Genomic DNA, 19,148 nt, shown 5'->3' with positions numbered 1-19,148 from the left:
ATTACTCCCCTCCTTCTCTGATGCAAATGATGCCTCCGAGGTAGTACTGGAAGAGAAGAGCAGTCTCTGCTTGCAGTGAACGGTGTTATGAAAAGCAGGGCAGTGATCTTTCTGTCTCTCACTTGGGCCTGTGTGGTTCAGTTCAAAGGTTTGGATCTGAAAAACATAGAGGGTGATTCAGGGAACAATGTGCCACTGTGTGTAACAGTATCTGCCCACAGCTGCCATAAATCTTGAGAGGTAATTATCTTCTTTAAGGATTATTTGGCTCATTCTCACTAGAAATAATGTCAGATAAGCATTATTAGTGACCATAATACCAGTTTTCCATACAAAATTGCTAGTGAACAGGAAGGGCTGTCTTCCAGTCAGTTTCATCCCAAGTCACTGCATATTTGTGACTTTTTTAATATGGGAACAGTTTTTTAATTTTTATTTAGCTTTCAGTTGCTTATAAATTAATTTTTTGGTTGAATTGTAATTGATGGTTCCTAATGCTAAATGTGATTTCTTTATCCAGGTATCTTTGAATGTTCGCTGGCTCATACAGTCTCTGGCAGGTTTTGTGAATAGCCTTTTGGGATGTCAGTGTCCCCTGCCTTCTGCCCTGACCCTTTATCAGATTTGCCATGTTTGATGCCATCAAACTGAGTTGAGGTGGTCAGGTAATGCTCATGCTTTCAGCTCACTTTTAGGAGTGTGTTAACTTTTAGCAAAGTGGCAGGCCATAGTGATAGGCAATCTGTTAAGTTTATTGGAGTTTAACTGAGATGTTTGTTAAGTTTTAGGCTAGGTTGTGTCTTACACAGAAATTTTGCTGACACTGGCATCTGTGCTACAGGGTGATGGAGGGCATTCCTATATCCTTTCAAGGAGGCTATGTACTAACTCAGCAGTGAATTACTATATAGGTAGTGGCATGTTACAACCTCCCCGAGGTCTTCTGAGTCCCAAGGTAGTAATAGCTCATTAAAATGGTAGTTAATGAGTATAAGGGGATCATTATATGACTCTCCTACATGACAGGTAGGGCTAAATCCTAACTAGTTCAGTAGAAAGTATTCTAAATAAAGAAGGAAGGAATTTGATAAATGCCACTGGTAGTGTTTGATAAGTGCTTCATAAACCTAACTATTTAAAGTAATGCATTTGAAAAAACACTCATAGAAATGCATTTTGAATAAATTAATACAGGTTTGTAAATGTACTTTGGGGCTTTCAGAGGTATTGGTATCCTATGTAGTCTCAAAGTTAATATCGTCTGTAATGAAGCATCTTTGGTTAAAAACATGCAGTGTTTTACCACTTCTGACCAGCTGGGTTGGAAGTTAAGAGGAAAAAAAAAAAATTTTTTTTTCCCCCCCTGATTACTTGGATTTGTTTTTTTTTTTAAGAACTCAAGATCTCTAGACATTTCTGTTCTATATGCCAAAAATAAATGGTTGAACAATTTCTCCTTGAGGGAGGAGGAGTGTAATGTTCCCCTAATATGATTTTGTTCGTGGAAAACATAACCACCTCACACATGAGCTCTTCTTTTTTATGCCTTTCATTTAACTAGTTATTTTCTGGAGAAAGGTGTTAAGAATTTATCCAGACTGAACAATGTGGATTTTGTAGCAGTGAGATGAAAAACTTCTTCATCTCAGTAAATGTTTCATGTCTTCTTTCAGACTTTATAACAACAAACAAACAAATGAAAGAATACAGACTCTGGTATGCCTGGATCTCAAAGCTCAAGTTGAGTGAACAGGGCTGTTCTTAAGCGTCATTAAACTAAGAAAAATAACATTGCTTTTACAAAATGAGTCCTTCGGAAATATTATCATATGGTAAGGAAGCTAGGTAAACAATATGAAAAGGAGAGTGAAAGCAAATATAAAATATATTATGTATATTTATAAAAATATATAAATATGTTGTAAACCTATAATACATATATATATGATTTTGAGATAGGTACTCCTGCTTTCTGTCATAAATGAAGAAATTGTAACTGCTCTGCCTAGACATGGTTTACTACAGTGGCTCTACCATATTCTCATTTAGGTGTTGTTATTGCAGGAATTAAGTACGTATTTATAATAAACCAAATACAGAACATTTTAAAAAGAATAATTTAATTTTTTTAAAGTTTTAATTGTAGAAATTCCTGCTTGCTTTTCTTGTTCATTTTAGTCCTTATTTTCATCGGACATTCTCAAGGAAGCTTTCTGAAAATATTTGTTCCATATTAACTTTCAAGGATAAAGCTGATAACAGATGGAGAAAGTATTCCAAACTCATTATGTAGATGACTTATTAGTGATCATCTACTACAGGATGACTTTCTTAATGGTTTAGAGTAACTGCTATGTAACAGGAAAAATACGCCTAATGCCTAGTAGTCCAAGTCATGGCGCAGAGCCCTATGTGGTTTCAAATTCATAGCAAAGAAGTGTTTCCTGCCACATCTTGATACTTGCCACTCCTTTTGAAGCCCTTTTAAGTTTTATGAAAATCTCACTGACTCTTCTGGCATGAGCATCTTTCATATTCAGTGTGAGAAGAATATTGTCTTTCATCCAGGATCTTTTAAACTACATAAACATGCAGTAAATCCAGTTGGAATATTTTCAGAGTAATTATTAAATCGATCATCAATGGATATTTAAATTCAAAAATATAGGACTGTTAGTGACCTATTATACCCAGCTGTGACAGAACCAGTTAAAACTAAGTCATGAGAGATAAATGTATGCAAAAGCTGCCTGGGAAGGAGACTTCAGTAGTCTGTTCTGGTGATATGCTAGAGATGTTTCTAGGAAGTTCTCTTGGTATCTAGCTTGAATAATCCTGTGCTGTTATCCGATTGTTGCTGCTTAGTCCTCCTGATAGATCAGACAAGGCAATTATTCCATTTTTATTTATAGCTACCTTTCACCTATTTGAAGATGTTAGTTTCCTTATGTCAGCTGCCCTTTCTTTAGTCTCAAGTCATTCTTGTTCTTTCAGTTTTTCTGAACAAGTCTTTTTTTTTTTTTTTTTTTTTTCTCCTAGACTTCTTATTATTCAGATTTTTTTTCTTCTGAACAGGCTTATAGCTTTTTTAAACCGCATTGTTTAAACTGGACGCAGCAGACTGCTGAGATATTAAAATTGCTGTGTGAAATGGCATGGTTGCTTGTTGCCATACTGCTCGTGTCACAGTGGGCTGTGCTGCGCAGAAAGGCAACATCAGGCCCCTGACTCATGCTCAGCTTGTGATTCACTGATCACTTCTGCCTAACTGCTTTTTTCTATCCTGTGTTTGTGTAGTTGATGAATTCTGCCCAGATGTAGACCATTAGTCTTTCATATTTTTTTTAGCGCAATTCTCCAGTTTGTCCAGATTTTTAAAATTCTTATTCTCTTTGACAGTATCTTTGTAGGCTTTCCCAGGTTAGTGCTAACTACCAGTTTAATAGTGATTCTCTAATTCAGCTTGCTGGTTAAAATGTTGAGTATCAGTGGACCTGGCACAGACCTCATAAAGTCTTGTTTGATACACTCTTTAATTTTTGACAGTTAGTTCCTTTAGCTATTTGAGCTATGATTTATTTTCTTTCCAGCTTCTTTTGTACCTGCAAGAGAAGCTTTGTGATATCCATGTTTTTGTAATTTGTTTAAAAACCATTGTGCATTAAAAACATTAAAAGATGAAAATGATCACTGTCTATTCATTCCAAGCTTATGTAACAGCTTTTATTTAACTGTGTTCTTAAAATACTTTGTGAAGTTGAGCAACAAATACAAGTCTAAATTAGGGCATTGTATAAACATTAAGGACTGCTGGGGAGGTGTGCTTGTTTACATGTGATTTTATACTAGCATCTGTGTATGTGTATATGAAAATGTACATGATTGATATATGTGGGTATATGGGCATATGAATTGGTGTCCTTCACTGCTGATAGGGCTGAGGAAGTTGCTAGTAAATACTTAATGTTTATTCTGAAAGTTGATGCTTGTGGGGATTATTCACCATGTAAATGTGTTGATTAATAAGATGAGTAGATTTTTGAAAACTTCTGTGTTGGAGATAATTGTTCTGTTGGTTTCTTGTATGGCTTTATAATATTTTCTTTTCAGTCCTATATCCTGTATCTTGTCTCTTGTATGCCCTTTCCTCATGTTTTGGACATCAGAAGGGAGGATAAGAAACACCTTTCAAAAATATTAAAAGTTTTAGAGATTACAGATCAATTAAAGATGTAGTCACAAAAGTGACAGCAATGGTTCAGGTGACAGAGGAATTCAGTAAATAGTAGCCAAGTATTTTTTGGGGGGTGGGAGGTAGGGTGTATATATATATATATATTTTTTTTTTAATTTATTTTGGTCTTTGGTTTTCTTTAAGACCTAAGTCTGTGGTCATTAGTAATCTCCTTCCAAAAAGTTACTCTTGAGATATGGGAAGCTGTTATTTGAAAAGACAGGTTAGGGGTGTAGGAGTGTATGGGTCAGTAATGTCAGCTCTGGTGGAAGGGTGTAATGAGAACAGGATAGGCAAGAGGAGGAGGAGGTAAAGGCCTGATACAGATGTAGCCTTGCTGATTCTCTAATTTTTTTTAATTCCTTGCCCTCTGTAAAGAAGTTAAAAACATACTAAAGCTGTAGTGTATCAGGAAAACTAAACAGTCAAATAACAGTATATTTCCTTGAAGGAAGGGTTGGAACTTGGGTGATCCAACACCCTGAAGTCTTATACTGATGTCACACAGTGGTGAGTGTGGACTGCATTCAGCTGTCCTTGGGTATAGTGTCACCTCTGTTGTAAATCAGGGAGCTGTGCTATCTAGGGGCAAATGCATTGAGCCAGAAATGCACCGCAGGAGACATCACAGCTTGCTTTCCCTCCCAACCTGGACTGTAAAAGCAGTGATCTTTGTAGCAATACAGTTCCTGTGAATATGTTGCAGGATCAGGAATTTTGTAGGTAATATTTTTATCTGAGAGCTGAGTAGAATGGAAATCTTTGATGCAATAAGCAGTTCTTGAAGAGAACTCCCTAGAAAACAACTTTCTTTAGCCTATAAGGGAATACACACAGATGTATATAAATATATACAACTATCTATTATAAACATATAAAACATTATCTAAACATGTAAACAATAAATGTAATATATAAAATGGAGTAAAAATTAATATGTAATAATGTCTCTGGAAAAACGTGAAATAAATAAAGGATACGTACTCATTCCTTCCTTTTGAAATACTAGAATGAAAAACTAAGTGGAAATAGACTGTAACAGTAGGCAGGATTTTGAATTAGTCAGTATTGGCTTGAATAATGTCCTCACTTGTTTGATAGCTTTTCTCCATTTTGAATTTGAAGAGTAATTGTAAGAATGTTGAGAGTTGGTGAGTGTTCTCGGAGACAAAGCTCATGTTAGATAATAACTTGTGGTTATACACGACAGTGTTCTCTTGGGCAATCTAATGTTTCCTAAGTAATCAGTTTCTGAAAATCTAAGTAAAAAAAGGTAAAAGGCTAAAATAGTTTCAACACAATAAAAAAATGACATATAAATACTGTTGTTCTAATCGGTCAAGAAAACCTAAGCCCGTGTAATTGTGCACATGTGCTGAAGAGAACACTTTTTTTGGTTTTTCAAGCATGAGGCAGCAGAATTTTCATTCATTTGGCACGCTAGGCTGAAAACAGAGTCTTCTTTCATTTGACACACTCCCCTGGAAACAAACATGCCAGTGAAGGGATTGTGCCAGTTATCAGAAGCTCACAGGAATACATTGTGCTGGTTTGTATTCATTTTCATTTCATGAATTGCTTTAAAATTTAGCAACATAAAAAAGCATTAAAACACCTTTTTAGCATTATTTTTAGTTCCTACATATTTCCCTGCTGTGCTGTTATTCAGTTTAAATCAATGGAATGTTGTGAGACACATGGCTTGGTTTGCAGCAGAGCAGATCTCTCCTTCTGCCTGGGTATACTTGGAGCATTCATCTGTAGAGAAGCAGCAAATTTGAGTTTAACTCATTTTGCATTCTTGAAAAAGATGAGTGTCTTAGAAAAGAAGTTCAATAAAAATAAAGGGTGAATTGAACAAATGTTATGCAGCAAGAAATTTAAGCCAAAATTCAGCTGGCATCTGTTAACGATCGAAGTTCACAGATAATGTTTGGTCTTCTGGGAGACACTTGCTTTTCTTTCCTAGAGTTATATTCTTCAGGATTGCCAGCAGGTTCTTCCCACCGCTGGAATTTGCTACAAGGCTCTATTTCCCTCATAGATGTTTTTCCAAGTGCAGACTTGGCAAACTCAGGTGTACTTCTTGGAACTAATCTGGTCATGGGAGTTTAAATTAGGACCAGGTTGCAAGGGATGCATGTGAAGCAAATATGGGAGTGGTATTTTAATCAAGTTTGATATGGGTAAAGATTCATTTATTTCCTAGTATTGTGATGTTGCTGCTCTTAGAGGAGCAACCATGTTAGATACGGGTATGTCTGCTTTATGTAACTGTTGCTTTTCCTCCTGGTGCTACTGGGCAATTTTTGTGTGTAGAAACAGCATGCAGGTGTGATTTTTTTTTTTTTTATTATTATTATTTAAGGGGAAATTACTTTCCAAAAACGTGTTTGAAGAAATGGGGATGCTTGTGGTTGTGCACAGAAGGTATGTATTGTGACTTTTAGGGCTACTGGTACTGATGGTGGGAGTTTTTTTTTTTCTGAGAGTCTCATTTACTTTTTAAAATGTTTTTATAAAAAAAAAGAAAAGGTACAAAGTCTAGAGTGAATGCAAGCCATTGAGTTATAGTTTTGGTGATAAGCTTTCAGAGTCAGAATGGCTTTCAAGCAGTCTGAAGAGGTATGTGTCAGTTTATGCTGAACCGAAGTGGGAGTGAGAATCAGGTTGGAAGAAGGGTCACAGCTATATGGTTTCCATCCTAAGAATTATCTAGAGAAGGGTTGTGGAGCAACAGTGGTCGTGGTTCTGTCCCCATAGGAGAATGAGACACTTAAAAGTGGTCACACTGTGTTCCTTGATGTTGCTCAAGGAATGAGGACTCTGGATATTTAATTGTTGGCCTACTGTCATATTTGTTTGGTCTCTGACACTTCAGGATATTAATTTTCTGTGGACTTCACGTGAAAGCAACCAGGTAGAAAGCAGCAATGCTGACACAATGTTTAATAGGCAGCTGTAGCTTCTGGTCAGTTAGCTGCCCCTGCTTGTTTTGTGAATTTCTGTGGGACAGCCTGTGCATCCTGCAGTTTCAAATCATGGAAGAAAAATATGTGATTGTAAATTTATAATTTCTTTTTGTTTCTTCTTCCGTATCATTCTGCTTCAATTTGTATACCTGATGGTTACCAAAAGCAAAGTAGTGACTTACACCCCTTCTTCTACACAAAAATTCTGTATGGAATATTTTGTTGCAGAAACCATATACATGTGAATTGCTCTTGAATAAAACAAACAAACAAACAAACAAAAAAAAAAACACCCAAAAACAAAAACAAGCAACCAACCAAATGCAAGAGTTATGTAAGTCTGATTTATAATTAGGGAAGGCTGGAAAAGGCCTCCCTGCACTGAGATTATTTACAGGTATATGGTTCACACTTGAAATACAGTCAGCTGGTGCTCTATACTATTGTTACTTTTGGTTGCCGTATAGCTTCAGTAACACACACAGTGGAAAATTCTACGTGGCTACTAAGCGGCACTGCAATGAAATAGATATATTGATGTCTTTCTCTTTTCACCCATTAACTAGTGATTGGACAAACTGCAAGTGAATAGAAATGTGATTTCTGTCCGCATACTTGGTCTTCTGGACCACGTGCCTTCCCACTGCTAATAAAGATAATGCCACCTATTTGAAGACATCGGCAGGCATATTTAAAACCCAAGATAAATTGAGCACATTTACTGTGTTAGAAGCAGTTGCTAAATTGTAAGTAACTAAGTCTTGTTGTATAACTGCATTGCACTCAAGGGAACAATTTAGGTTTTGAATTGTATATGTTGGTAAGTGAAAACTATGTAGACATTGATTATTTTTTCCCCTTGACCTAATCACTGTTTGCCTATGGCAATATCTGGTATGTTATGTGTTCACCGAGAATTGTCTTGGGACTACAATGAGGGATTTTTTTTTTTAGCTTCATTAGTAATCATAGTTACATTAGGAATAGAAGGCAATGGAGTGATATACTTGTATTGCACCACACCAGTTTTTCTGTTTATTGTAAAAATGGAAGTGAATTCTGTAGGTGGGAGTCAAGAGTTTCTATAGACAGAGGAGGAGACCATTTTTCAGCAAGAATTTAATTTTAAAAAAATGGAAGGCAAATACCTATTTAGATTATTTTTTTTTAATGTGTTGTGAAAGAATAGCCTTTCTTTGTTTCTCCTTATGTATTTATAGTCTAATATAGAACTGTTCTTGGTAATACTAGAGAATATGAAAATGATGCTGAGTAAAATAAAATTTAGTAATGTGTTTTTCATTGTCTGAATAGAACAAGCTGTCAAAAGTAAACAACATAAACAGTGAGAAGAATGTTTCCTTTTCTCCCCTATCTTGGGAGTCTGAATATCACCCTTTAGACAAAAATTTAAAATTCCAACAAAGTACCTTAAAGGTGTTTAATTTTTGACATACTGTCTATTACTTCAAATGGTAATTTTGTGTGTGTGCTAAAATGCTTGTCTGTAGTATAAGGGTTTATGCGAAAAAGGTAAAAGATTGAACTTTTATACCTAGAGGTCATGTAACTAGACACATGGACACTCTGCTTGTTCAGTAAAGTGTTAGCAATTTAAAAATTACCACATGAATACTTGTGTATTTGCATACAAAAGAGGCCATACTGTGGCCTGCCTAAATATAGACTTGCAGTTTGATATTGAGAAAATTCCAGCGCAAAACACCTTTTTCTCCATTGACTTGTCTACTGTCCACATTTTTTCCAGCTATGGAGCTGAGAGCTGAGCAGTTTTTATTTTAGCATAGAGCATTTATTTTGCATTATCTTTTCATATAAGTGCTTATATTATGCTTTGCTTTTATATATGTGATGGAGTATTGCCTTTTTTCCTTCCTGAACAGCAGTGACTCGTATGTAAGTGAATTTAGATGCTGCATTTGGAAGTGTGTGCTGCTGTTGCAGTGAGTACAGTTCTCAACTTGTAAGGTCCCTTAACTAGAAATGGATATGTAAAGACATGTTCAACTTTGGAAGCACGATGAGACAATGTTGCTTTGAAAAGATAGTTATCAAGAAATAGGGTGATGCTTTTGATGTTTGTATCCACATGAGGGAGACAGTGTGACAGGTTCATTTACCTTAATTGATGGAAAAAGTTGCCAACCTGAATCACAGGGTCGGAGAAATCACTGAATGCACTAGCTGTCTTTCACATTACCACCTCCTTCTGCTATTAACTGATATGCCTATACAGATTTTATTTTTCCCTCCTTAGATGTAACAGATCGAGATTTCTGAATTGTAAATGAAGCCATCCAACATGTCTTCTGAACTTTTTCTTTAAAACAAACAAAACCTTAGGGTGGTCATGGCTTTTTCTCTCTAGTCTTTGGACTTCTGCCCTAATATGTAATATAATATCTTTGTAGAAAACACTGACTCTTACCTTAGTGATTTGTTGCTAAGTCTTTATGGAAATGTTACTGAAAGTGGCCAGCAGAGTCAGTTAGCTATCAATGAAAGTCTCTTAGAGCTGACTTTCAGTATGGTAGATGTTTCTTTATTAGTTTTAAAATAATTGTTCTTTGGGTCATACACTACTAGGAAGCTCTGTAGTGATGAGAGGTCTTTCTCAAAAACCAATCACTTGTTTAGGGCAGCTCCTAGAAAATCTGGAACCTTGCCTGAAGATGCTTAACATTACCTGTAGGTAGCATTAATTAGCAAAATGTTTGGAACATACAACATTTTCTTGTGTTGTGTTTGACAGTATTGTGAAGAATTGGTTAGCGGGCATACTTACTGTCACTTTAGAAATGTCTATGGATCAGTTATAATTAAATAATTTACAGCAATATCCCATATTTAATTACTTATTGGTATTACTGTCCCCTTTTCAACCTTTGAGGGGCTTAATTACGATTAGCTGATATGTTCATACAGATCACTTTCATTGTTTACTAAAACCATGGCCAGTAAACTATTTCCTGATTTATATTTTGTAAAGTAGGGTTGGAATATTATATTTGGCTTTGAAGACAAGCCCGCATTGTTTATGAAGTGGCTGACTGGGTTGGTACATGAGGGGAAACAAAACAATCTCTAGCTTATTTCTGGTAACTAAAATGAACAATCTGTTTTTGTAAGTTTATACATTTTTGTTTCAACTTCTCAAGGTGAAGCAATGTAAATGTTTAAGCAACTTTATTCTTTCAGAGTTGACTTGGCATCTCTTGCTTTGCTTAAGCATGAAACAGATAAACTACCATTTGTCCTAATATTTTACACAAATAATCGTGCTGCTTCCAAATAAAACTAAAGTTTAAATTGTTCATATACAACTGAAAACACTGTATTTTTTTTTGCTTGTTTGTTGCTTAAAAAATTCAGAGAATAGTGTGGGACAACTGTTTAATCTGCTTTTATCACGTTTTTAACTGTTCATCGTGAGTGCTTCAAAAATACCACCAAGTACATCTAAATAGTGGTAGAGAAGGAGTAAGCTGTTGTTCATTCCAGTGCACAGTCTGGAGGTAATCATTTTTTAAGATTATCATGGTCTCAGTCTGTAATTTTTAAAAGATTCACTTACTTTGCACTTTTTCATTTATTTCATACGCTTTTATTGTCTACATCTCAAGAATCTAATGGGTTTTTTGTGCTAAGAGTAGATATTTAGTTACTGTCTCTTCCTTCCTCTTACCCAAGAGTTAACAATAAACCTATAAAGCAACGGCAATATGAAACAACTCACTGGCAGTAATTGAGCTGGAAGCAGGCTAGTACTTAACCAGAGGAATTCTGCTTTGGTGTGCACACACCTTAGAAGTAGCTGTTGGAAAATTAAAAAACTAAAAAATGCATATGCGGTCTTTTCAGGATAAATTTTCCCTGTAAGTAATAAAAGCACCTTCTTTTGACAGACAAGAGACTATGGGAACTTTAGTCTTGCATTAGGGGATAATACTAGCTTCCTTAAAATATAATTTCAAAGTTGAATTTTCTCAAATTCTGCATTTTCCCCTGCTTTGTCCTTTTCCGCTTCACCTCTTCCAGACTTTCTCTAATATTCACTCACGGCACAAACTTGTATACAGCATTATTATAGCCTCATGTTATAAAACTGAAAATTTAAAAATGAAAATAATGATTTATAATAAAAAGCCTGACAGACTAATTACAATATTGCATTAATTATCTTATTTCAGCTCTGTTCCTCTCACAGCTAATTCAGATCTGAGTTTTGGTGTTTTTTTAATCCCTATTGACACTGTAATTTTGAGAGTGAGAATATACTGGGGAACAATATATATAAAATGGAGAAATAAAAATTTTCAGATAAACAGTTGCTTTTTTAAAATGTTGCCTTGGACATGTTAGTAATAGAATGCAAGTAGTTCTGTTTAAATGTAATGCTTTGTGGATCTTCTGGTGAGTGTAACACCTATACAGTATATAATACAACTCTCAAAACCTTCCATTTCTGGATATGTTTATAGCATGTACTAAATAGCAGTCATTAATTCAGAAATTTGTGCATTGAACAGCTAAATTGGTACGTCATTGATGCATTTTATGTTCTGAGTTTTTTTTTTTTTCCCCAAATGTGTGCAATTCTTACAATGATTAAGGTGTAGATTGATGCCAGTGTTACAGTATAACTTCAAGACTTCAATTTGAAGCTACTTTAGAAAAATATAATTCTTTAGATATGGTGAAGCTGAAGTTGAATGAAAGTCATGTGAGTGGTGAATTACATGTAAATATTAATAAGGAAAGAGTTCATAGCAAGTCTTGTGTTGGGAAATTGAGCATGATAATTTGCTCAAATGATGTCTGTCTTGAATATATGCAGATGCAATAATTTTCAGTTTTTATTTGAACTTTTAAGTGGTGCAGAAGGTGCCCAGGTTAGTTTTTAATCAAGAAAGTGTTCGGAAGTTTTGGCAAATATCATTGTAATGGGTGTATGGTCATGAAGAAAGTTAAGATGAAAAATGAATTGGACTGCATGGCTGTTCAGTTATTTAGGCCAGGCTGGTTGCATGGTTTGGTTGTTAGAAGTCTCAAATTACGTTGCCTTGGTTCCTGTACTTGTTTGGCTGTCTTTACATCTTAAAGTTCTGGGAATTAATATCTGACAGTTTGCTTTGTTTTCCTTTTTCAGGAGGCTTCATCTGCAGACATTCGGAAAGCATATCGAAAGCTTTCACTAATTTTACACCCAGACAAGAATAAAGATGAAAACGCAGAAACACAGTTTAGGCAAGTAAGTGCAATGTGTGGCAATAAAAGCTTTAGGGAAAATAGAATTTTTTTATGATGATGCTATTTTACTAAGAATAATGGTACACCTTTGAAATTACAGAGTTGAACATTGAATTACATTTTTCCTGATGTAGCTAGATTAAAAACAAGTACACTTTTTTAATTCTTGAATAACTCCGATTTAGTATTTACCTATATGTTAATAATGCTTTGAACATAGTACTTAGACTTTTAGGAAGAAAATAGGTTTTGCACTTTATTTAAGACTTTACAGGGCAAGTTTCTGATCAGTTCTTGATGCAAGCCATATGCAGGCATAATTTATTGAAAATTATTTTAGGTTTTGAATTTTTGCCTTTTGAGTCTTTATGGAATGAAACCACGAGGCTGTTGTAATGAGCACTACCATTAAAAACATACTTCTGATGACTAAACACAGGCTACTTCATTTCAGTAAGATCTTTAGGATGAAACATATGATACCTTTTGTTTTTAAGGTGTAACTAAGACAAGACTCCGTTTGACAGCTGTGAGGAGGGGAAAAAAAGTCTTTTGTAGGAGCTGCTTGTATATTTGATGACACTTTGTATATGAATATGTCACTGTTTCTTTTGCATACTCAGTTTGCTTCTGAGCGTTTTAGGGAAAAGGGAAAACTAGCAAAGGTCATGTTGTCAAATGTAAAATATAATACTACTATTCAAACTTCATAATTTCAATCCTAAAGTAAACTCTTTTGTGAATTTTTTTTCTCTTTCTGTTTTTGTTTTAGTTGGTGGCCATCTATGAGGTTTTAAAGGATGAACAAAGGAGGCAGAGGTGAGTTAATTTGCATGGGTTCTTAAATAAAGCATTCATGACAGTGATATATTGAAGTCCTGTTTGACTTAGCTGTAACACTTAAGATGATTTTTTGCATAATTTAAGTTTGTAATTCCTATGTAGTTGTTTAATTAAAGATTGTATGTGGCTTGAAGGGGAAGTTGATACGTACTTTTGTGTGATATACTGGTTATTCTCCTTTAAAATTAGTATTTGAAAGAATTTTAAAAGCTAGCTGTTGTTTGGAGCAACATTTTGAACACTTAATAATTATATCACTTTTTGTTGTGTCAGTTATCATTGCTTGTTTTATTAAAGTTGTGGTTGAAAATATAGGCCACTGATTTAACTGTCAGTTGTATCTCACTATATCAGTAGAAGATTTGTTGCATGGGATTATTTCCAGTGTATGTCGTCTTCAACATTGTTTTCTGTTGCTTAGTTCACTGTTTTTTCTTTCAGATACATTATCTATAATACCATAGACTTTGTTATCGATCAATTTTTTTTTTTTTTTTTTTTTTTTTTTTTTAAATAAATGATAGTTGTCCTTGCTGCTTCAGGAGCAGATCCAGCAGTACCTGAAGGGGATAAGATTAAGAACTGAAAACCTGGGGCTGATCTGCTTTGCGGAAGACTGTTCTGAACTTTTTTTTTTTCCTAAGCAGATGACCATTTAAACTGATGATTATGAAGAAAACTGGGATACTGAAAGAGTTTTGCTTTTGGGTTTCAGTTTAGTAAATCATCTTTCTACTTACAAGTCTTTAACACGATATGTTTCTTGAAGGGCTTTTGTCTTTGTAGATGTCTTGGCAGGAGTCCAGGTTTTATAGTACAGATTATCTACTTTTTGATAATCTTCTCTTGAAGTGTCATGAAAACACACTTCATAGAAGTACTTATGGAAATCTTTTTTTTGGAAATCTTTTTTTTCACCTCTCATGAGAGAATTTCATTGTGGAGTTCTACTCAAGGAAAGTTTAAAAAAATTTGTTAGTTAAGTGATTTCAGACCACTTGAAATGTGAGTTATTCCCCAAATTTTCCCACCTTTTTGTTTATAACTGTTTATACATACTTCATGATCTTGCCTCTCTGAAACTTATTTCTAGCATGGAACTTCTAGGATTTTCTTTGCAGCTGTAATAGCAGCTTTTTGCATGGAACTGTGATGCAGTAGCTTGTAAAAACTGCATTTTTTAAGCCTTGTATACATTATGAATGTGACTAACTTACCCAACTTGTTTGTGAGAATATTGTTAATTAGTGCAGCATAGTGATTACAAATGAGAAGTTAAAGCAGCAATAGATTGTTCTAGCTTACATTGATTTCATTGTCAATAACTTATGTTGTAAATAGACAATGTTGTATTTTTCTTGCGCAGTTTGGATATATAGTTGATGTTGCTTCTCTAATTGATTAAATATAGACGTAGTAGATTAAATAATGTTTACATTCTGGAATTTTCTAGAATTTCCTGGAAATCTAGAGTTTAGAAGTAACATATATAGTAGCAGAGATATGTGGTCTCAATGATTTGAGAAAACCTTTATTGATCAGATTTATCCCACAGCTTAATGATAAACTCTGATTTGAGCTTGTAAATGGAGGATGTTCTGTCCTGTATCCTGTAAGGCATTGTTGTAGCATGTCTATAAAGCAAGTCTTAATTAGGTGTGCTAGGAGCTGCTCCCTCTGTAATATTGTTTCCGTTGTAACTCGGATTTCTTGCAAGCGTACAGCAAAAGAAAGGGGAGAATCGTTGCTTTTTGGGATCTTGCTACTTTAGATGTTGATGTTTGGCTATGCATTGTATGAGGTGATGGACCTAGTGGAACAGGCTCAAAGTTTACTGTCATGCTCACACACTGGGGAGAAACTGTGCTGCACCCTTCATCTCTTAGGGCTCATCAACTCAGTTTTATCCTCATTCCAGAAACACTTATTTAGGTCTGCTGTAACAAGGCTTTCTGCCCAATTCCTGGACCCCTCCTTGGCAGTGTGGTAGTTTTTATTTTTGAAGTAACTAGAAGACCTGATGGGGTTCTAGTTCAATTTCTTTGAAATCAGTTGGCAAGAAATTCTGGCAGTTTAGCTGGGAATCCCTTCACAACTGGACACCTAAATGTTTTGTGACATGGGATTACACCACTTCCAGGAGTGAGCTGCAGGCTCTTGTTTCTCTACAGTGAAGTCAGCTGTACCTGCTTCTTACTGTTCATCTCAAGTGGTGTAATCCAGGATTGGTCCTGGTGTGCATACAGAGAGTGGAACCAGTAAAGGCAGAATAAAGTCCTGCACTGTATGAGTGAGTGATTAACTCATTTTGAAACACTAAAACTGGGTCTAATTACACCCTCCCTCTATGTCTTGGTGAATGTCAGTGTTAATTGTTTGTGTGCGTGTACAGAAACAAGGTTCTGAAAAGGCGGATCTGTTGGCCAGTTATATGTAATTTTCTAAAACCTTTGTATTTTCATATTTATCAGTGAATTTTTACTTTACCTGATGGCAGAAGCCTTTGTTAAAATATTATGGTTCCTCTACTGGCACTTATAATACAGGGATTTATGATTAAAATATGGTTTGCTTTTTTGAGAAAGTTATATAGTTGCTTGTGAAGTATACTAATATTATTTTTAGTACTACAGAATATAGTAATATTACTGTCTTAATACTTTTCTCTTACACACTTTGATACATAATCAAAACATTCTAATATAACATTAAACATACATGCAACATTGTTTAATGGAACAGTGTTTAACATTTAATTAAACATACATGCAGCAGAACATAATATTTTATGTTCTGTATACACACTGTAGAGTGTGTGAAATTTTACAGAAAAGTTTCTTTAGGCTATGTAGAGATAGGTGCACTTCCTGTAATACACTTTACTTTAGGACATTTATTGGTAAATCACCTCGATGATGATAAATTTTATTTGCCTTAGATTATTTTTAATTTATGAAAAAGTATACAGTTTTACACACTTCTATTAATTGTAATTAGGCAAAAATCTTAGATTTTAATGTCATTGTTTGTTACCAATTCAAGGAGCATTTTTACCGACCAGGCATATCCTCAGTAACAATGTGGGCTTGATTACAGGAAGCATTTGCAAAGGAATCAAGATATACTTGTTTAGAGTAAGAAAGGTGTTTATCTTAGCTCTCATTATAATTACATGTCTGTATTCATAGGTATAAATTGTTCTGGCTGATGTTGCACTGGATGTCTTTGACAGCTTGAGGAAAAAAGGCCCCCAAAATAAAAAAAATGCCAGTATAGTTCCCATAGTTCAGAATAGATGTCATTAGTTCAAGGTTATAGTATATAAACTGTATCAGATCTCTGAAATTATGTGAAACATGAAATGCAGTGGCTCTCTTAAATGGAAAAGTAAATTATATTAAAATAGATGATGCTGTAATTAGCTACTACAGTTAATGGATTGCAATGTAATTGATTCTACAAAGAGCTCTGAAAACTGTTTAATGAAACTTTACAGAAGAATGAAACTTTAATAATCTTGCAATTGGTTACTTGTTAGTACAAGACTAATAAGTCTTGTATAGAATCCTGAGTTTAAAATAAAGATTCAATCTAAGTTTATAAATGGGGATATTTTTTTTTTCTTTCTTTCTTTTTGTTTCTGTACTGGTGCTTTGGGGTTTTTTAGCTTGCTGACTGCTACATTCAGAGGCAACTGGCAGGCATACTCATACGTCAAAGATTTGCTGCATTCTATGTACATGTGTCTGAGGGAAAAAGTACTGCAGATGCATTTTTTTCTTTTCAGCTTGATTTTTCCCCCACCCCCCCCCTTATAGAGAGTAACAATTAATATAGGTTGGCAAAAGAATGTTTTGTAATTATATTTTGACTGTAGTTCTTGATGCATGTGGATTAACTATCTTTCATAGTTAATATAGGTTTCTATAAAGAAACTTTTTAATGAGAAACTTGCTTTTAATTAAACCACATCCTAAATTTGGAAATCAAGATTTAAGAATTATGGGAAGCTTCTGAGTTTCAGTAGGATCATTTTCCAGTTGAAAACCTAAAAATCATTGATATCTTTATTTTTCAAATACAGAGCTTAATTACTTATTGAAAGCAGTGATTTATCTTTTTAACAGTATATATTCTAAAAAGTGGGTTATAATAGAAGCTATCTTCCCTTAAAATGGCCAGTCGTGTGAGCCATAATGCTCATTGATAGTAAAATCAATAGAGCATTGATTCTGAGACTTAATCCTTGGAGACTGTTGTTCAGAACAGCAGACATAGCCTAGTAAATATAGAGTGCTGTTTAAAGTGTTTAGTGCAAGAGACTCTGCTGTCTTAATTTATTTTTTCTTAACAGATAATTTATAATAGAATGTGGTTGCCAAAGGTTAGTTTGCAATCTTGTTTTACATACTACTGTATTGCTTATTTAATCAGTAGCCATGTTTCCAGTACATCAATTAACAAGCCGTAGTGTATAAGGTAGGCAAGTGCTTAATAAATTTGTAGTAGTATTAAGTTCCTCATTGTGTCTACATATATTTCTCTGAAGTTTTCAAAGGAAGAACATCTTTTGTGAAATCTTGTTATCAACCAAATTTGTTTTAAAAATGGTTTTGTTTCTAAAGCTTTTTCTTGTATTCTAACAATAAAATATTTAGCGAGTACATTATTATTTTTAAATGCTAAAACTTCTACTTAATTCTTAAACAAAAAGTGAAGTCTTAGTTTTGACATAACATCCTAAGCAATTTTTCTGAACAGAATTTGTGTTAAGAGTTAAGACATCAGTAGTTAATTTCTTCTGATTTACTGGGAAAGGAAAAAAGTTACTACTTCAAATTTTACCATAACAGATATTAATGTTAGTATTCTCATAGTTGTCATGGAAGATGGAGTTTTGTAATATGAATTTTAGTTCTGGTAGCATTTAGAACACTGCAGAATCCTGAGGTGTTAAATCTCTTGCATAGAAATAACAATGCCAGCTTGAACAAATGTTTTATCAGAAGTCAGCTTTTCTAGATGCACTGAATTAAAGTATATTTTTTTCATTGAAGGCCATTGCCTCTTTTTCTGCTTCAAGAAAAAAATGAATTTGCTTGTGGAAATTTTTTTTAGTACATCTCCAAGGTATCAATTTAATAACTATCAAAGTAGCTAGTGCAGTTGTTGCATTTAAATTGATTTACATGTCAAGACTGGCAGTTTAGCAGCTGCGCTATTATTCCTGGATTGGTCAATTTACTTGAGAAAAACCTACTACTGAGTTCTACTGACCTGCATGACAATATAGGCCCTATTTCTATTCCTGTAATTAGGCCTGCGACTAACTCAGAATATTTTTAATTAAAATATTTTGGTCAATGTGTTGCACCAAATTAGGCCTTTCAGTGCAGATTTAATTCTGGAAATGGTGTGATTAGAATATGTAATCAGTTGTGTTCAATTTAAGATTAACAGGTTGTGCATCTTGAACATACAGGTTTTTGAGTTTACTGTAGAGATTTTTGTTTGAAACTTTACTCTGGACAGTTAACAAATAGAAAAATCTGTTTTGCATGCCTGTGATTTGTTGATTTTTTAAATTGATAACATACTGTAAATAAAAGACCCCAGACAAACGAAGATATTTCAGTACATTTGTGTGAAGAAAAACTGACAAATTGTCATAAAATATCTGTACAGCCAGTAGTGTTAGTAAAATTAAACAGCTTTAAAATAGATTGATTTTGGAGACAGCTTTTCAAATAGAAAATCAAAATTGTCTAGCTGTGGTGAACTTTGTTTTTGAACGTCAAAATCAAGCCTTTAACTTAAATTCATGTCTG

The 19,148-nt window shown here is 34.3% G+C and overlaps 1 protein-coding gene across 1 annotated transcript in view; it reads left to right on the top strand.

Moving 5' to 3' along the window:
* DNAJC1 (DnaJ heat shock protein family (Hsp40) member C1) overlaps positions 1–19,148 on the top strand; it is a 112,530-nt gene that overhangs the window by 29,178 nt on the left and 64,204 nt on the right. Inside the window, exons 2-3 of the mRNA XM_032991471.2 lie at positions 12,377–12,478; positions 13,250–13,296. Of these exons, the coding sequence (XP_032847362.2) occupies positions 12,377–12,478; positions 13,250–13,296 (149 nt within the window). The remainder of the gene's footprint in view (positions 1–12,376; positions 12,479–13,249; positions 13,297–19,148) is intronic.

The sequence above is a fragment of the Tyto alba genome, unplaced genomic scaffold (genome assembly GCF_018691265.1).
Source record: "Tyto alba isolate M040663 unplaced genomic scaffold, T.alba_DEE_v4.0 Super-Scaffold_38, whole genome shotgun sequence".
In the NCBI taxonomy this organism is placed as follows: domain Eukaryota; kingdom Metazoa; phylum Chordata; class Aves; order Strigiformes; family Tytonidae; genus Tyto; species Tyto alba.
This window is presented reverse-complemented; position numbering and strand designations above follow the sequence as displayed.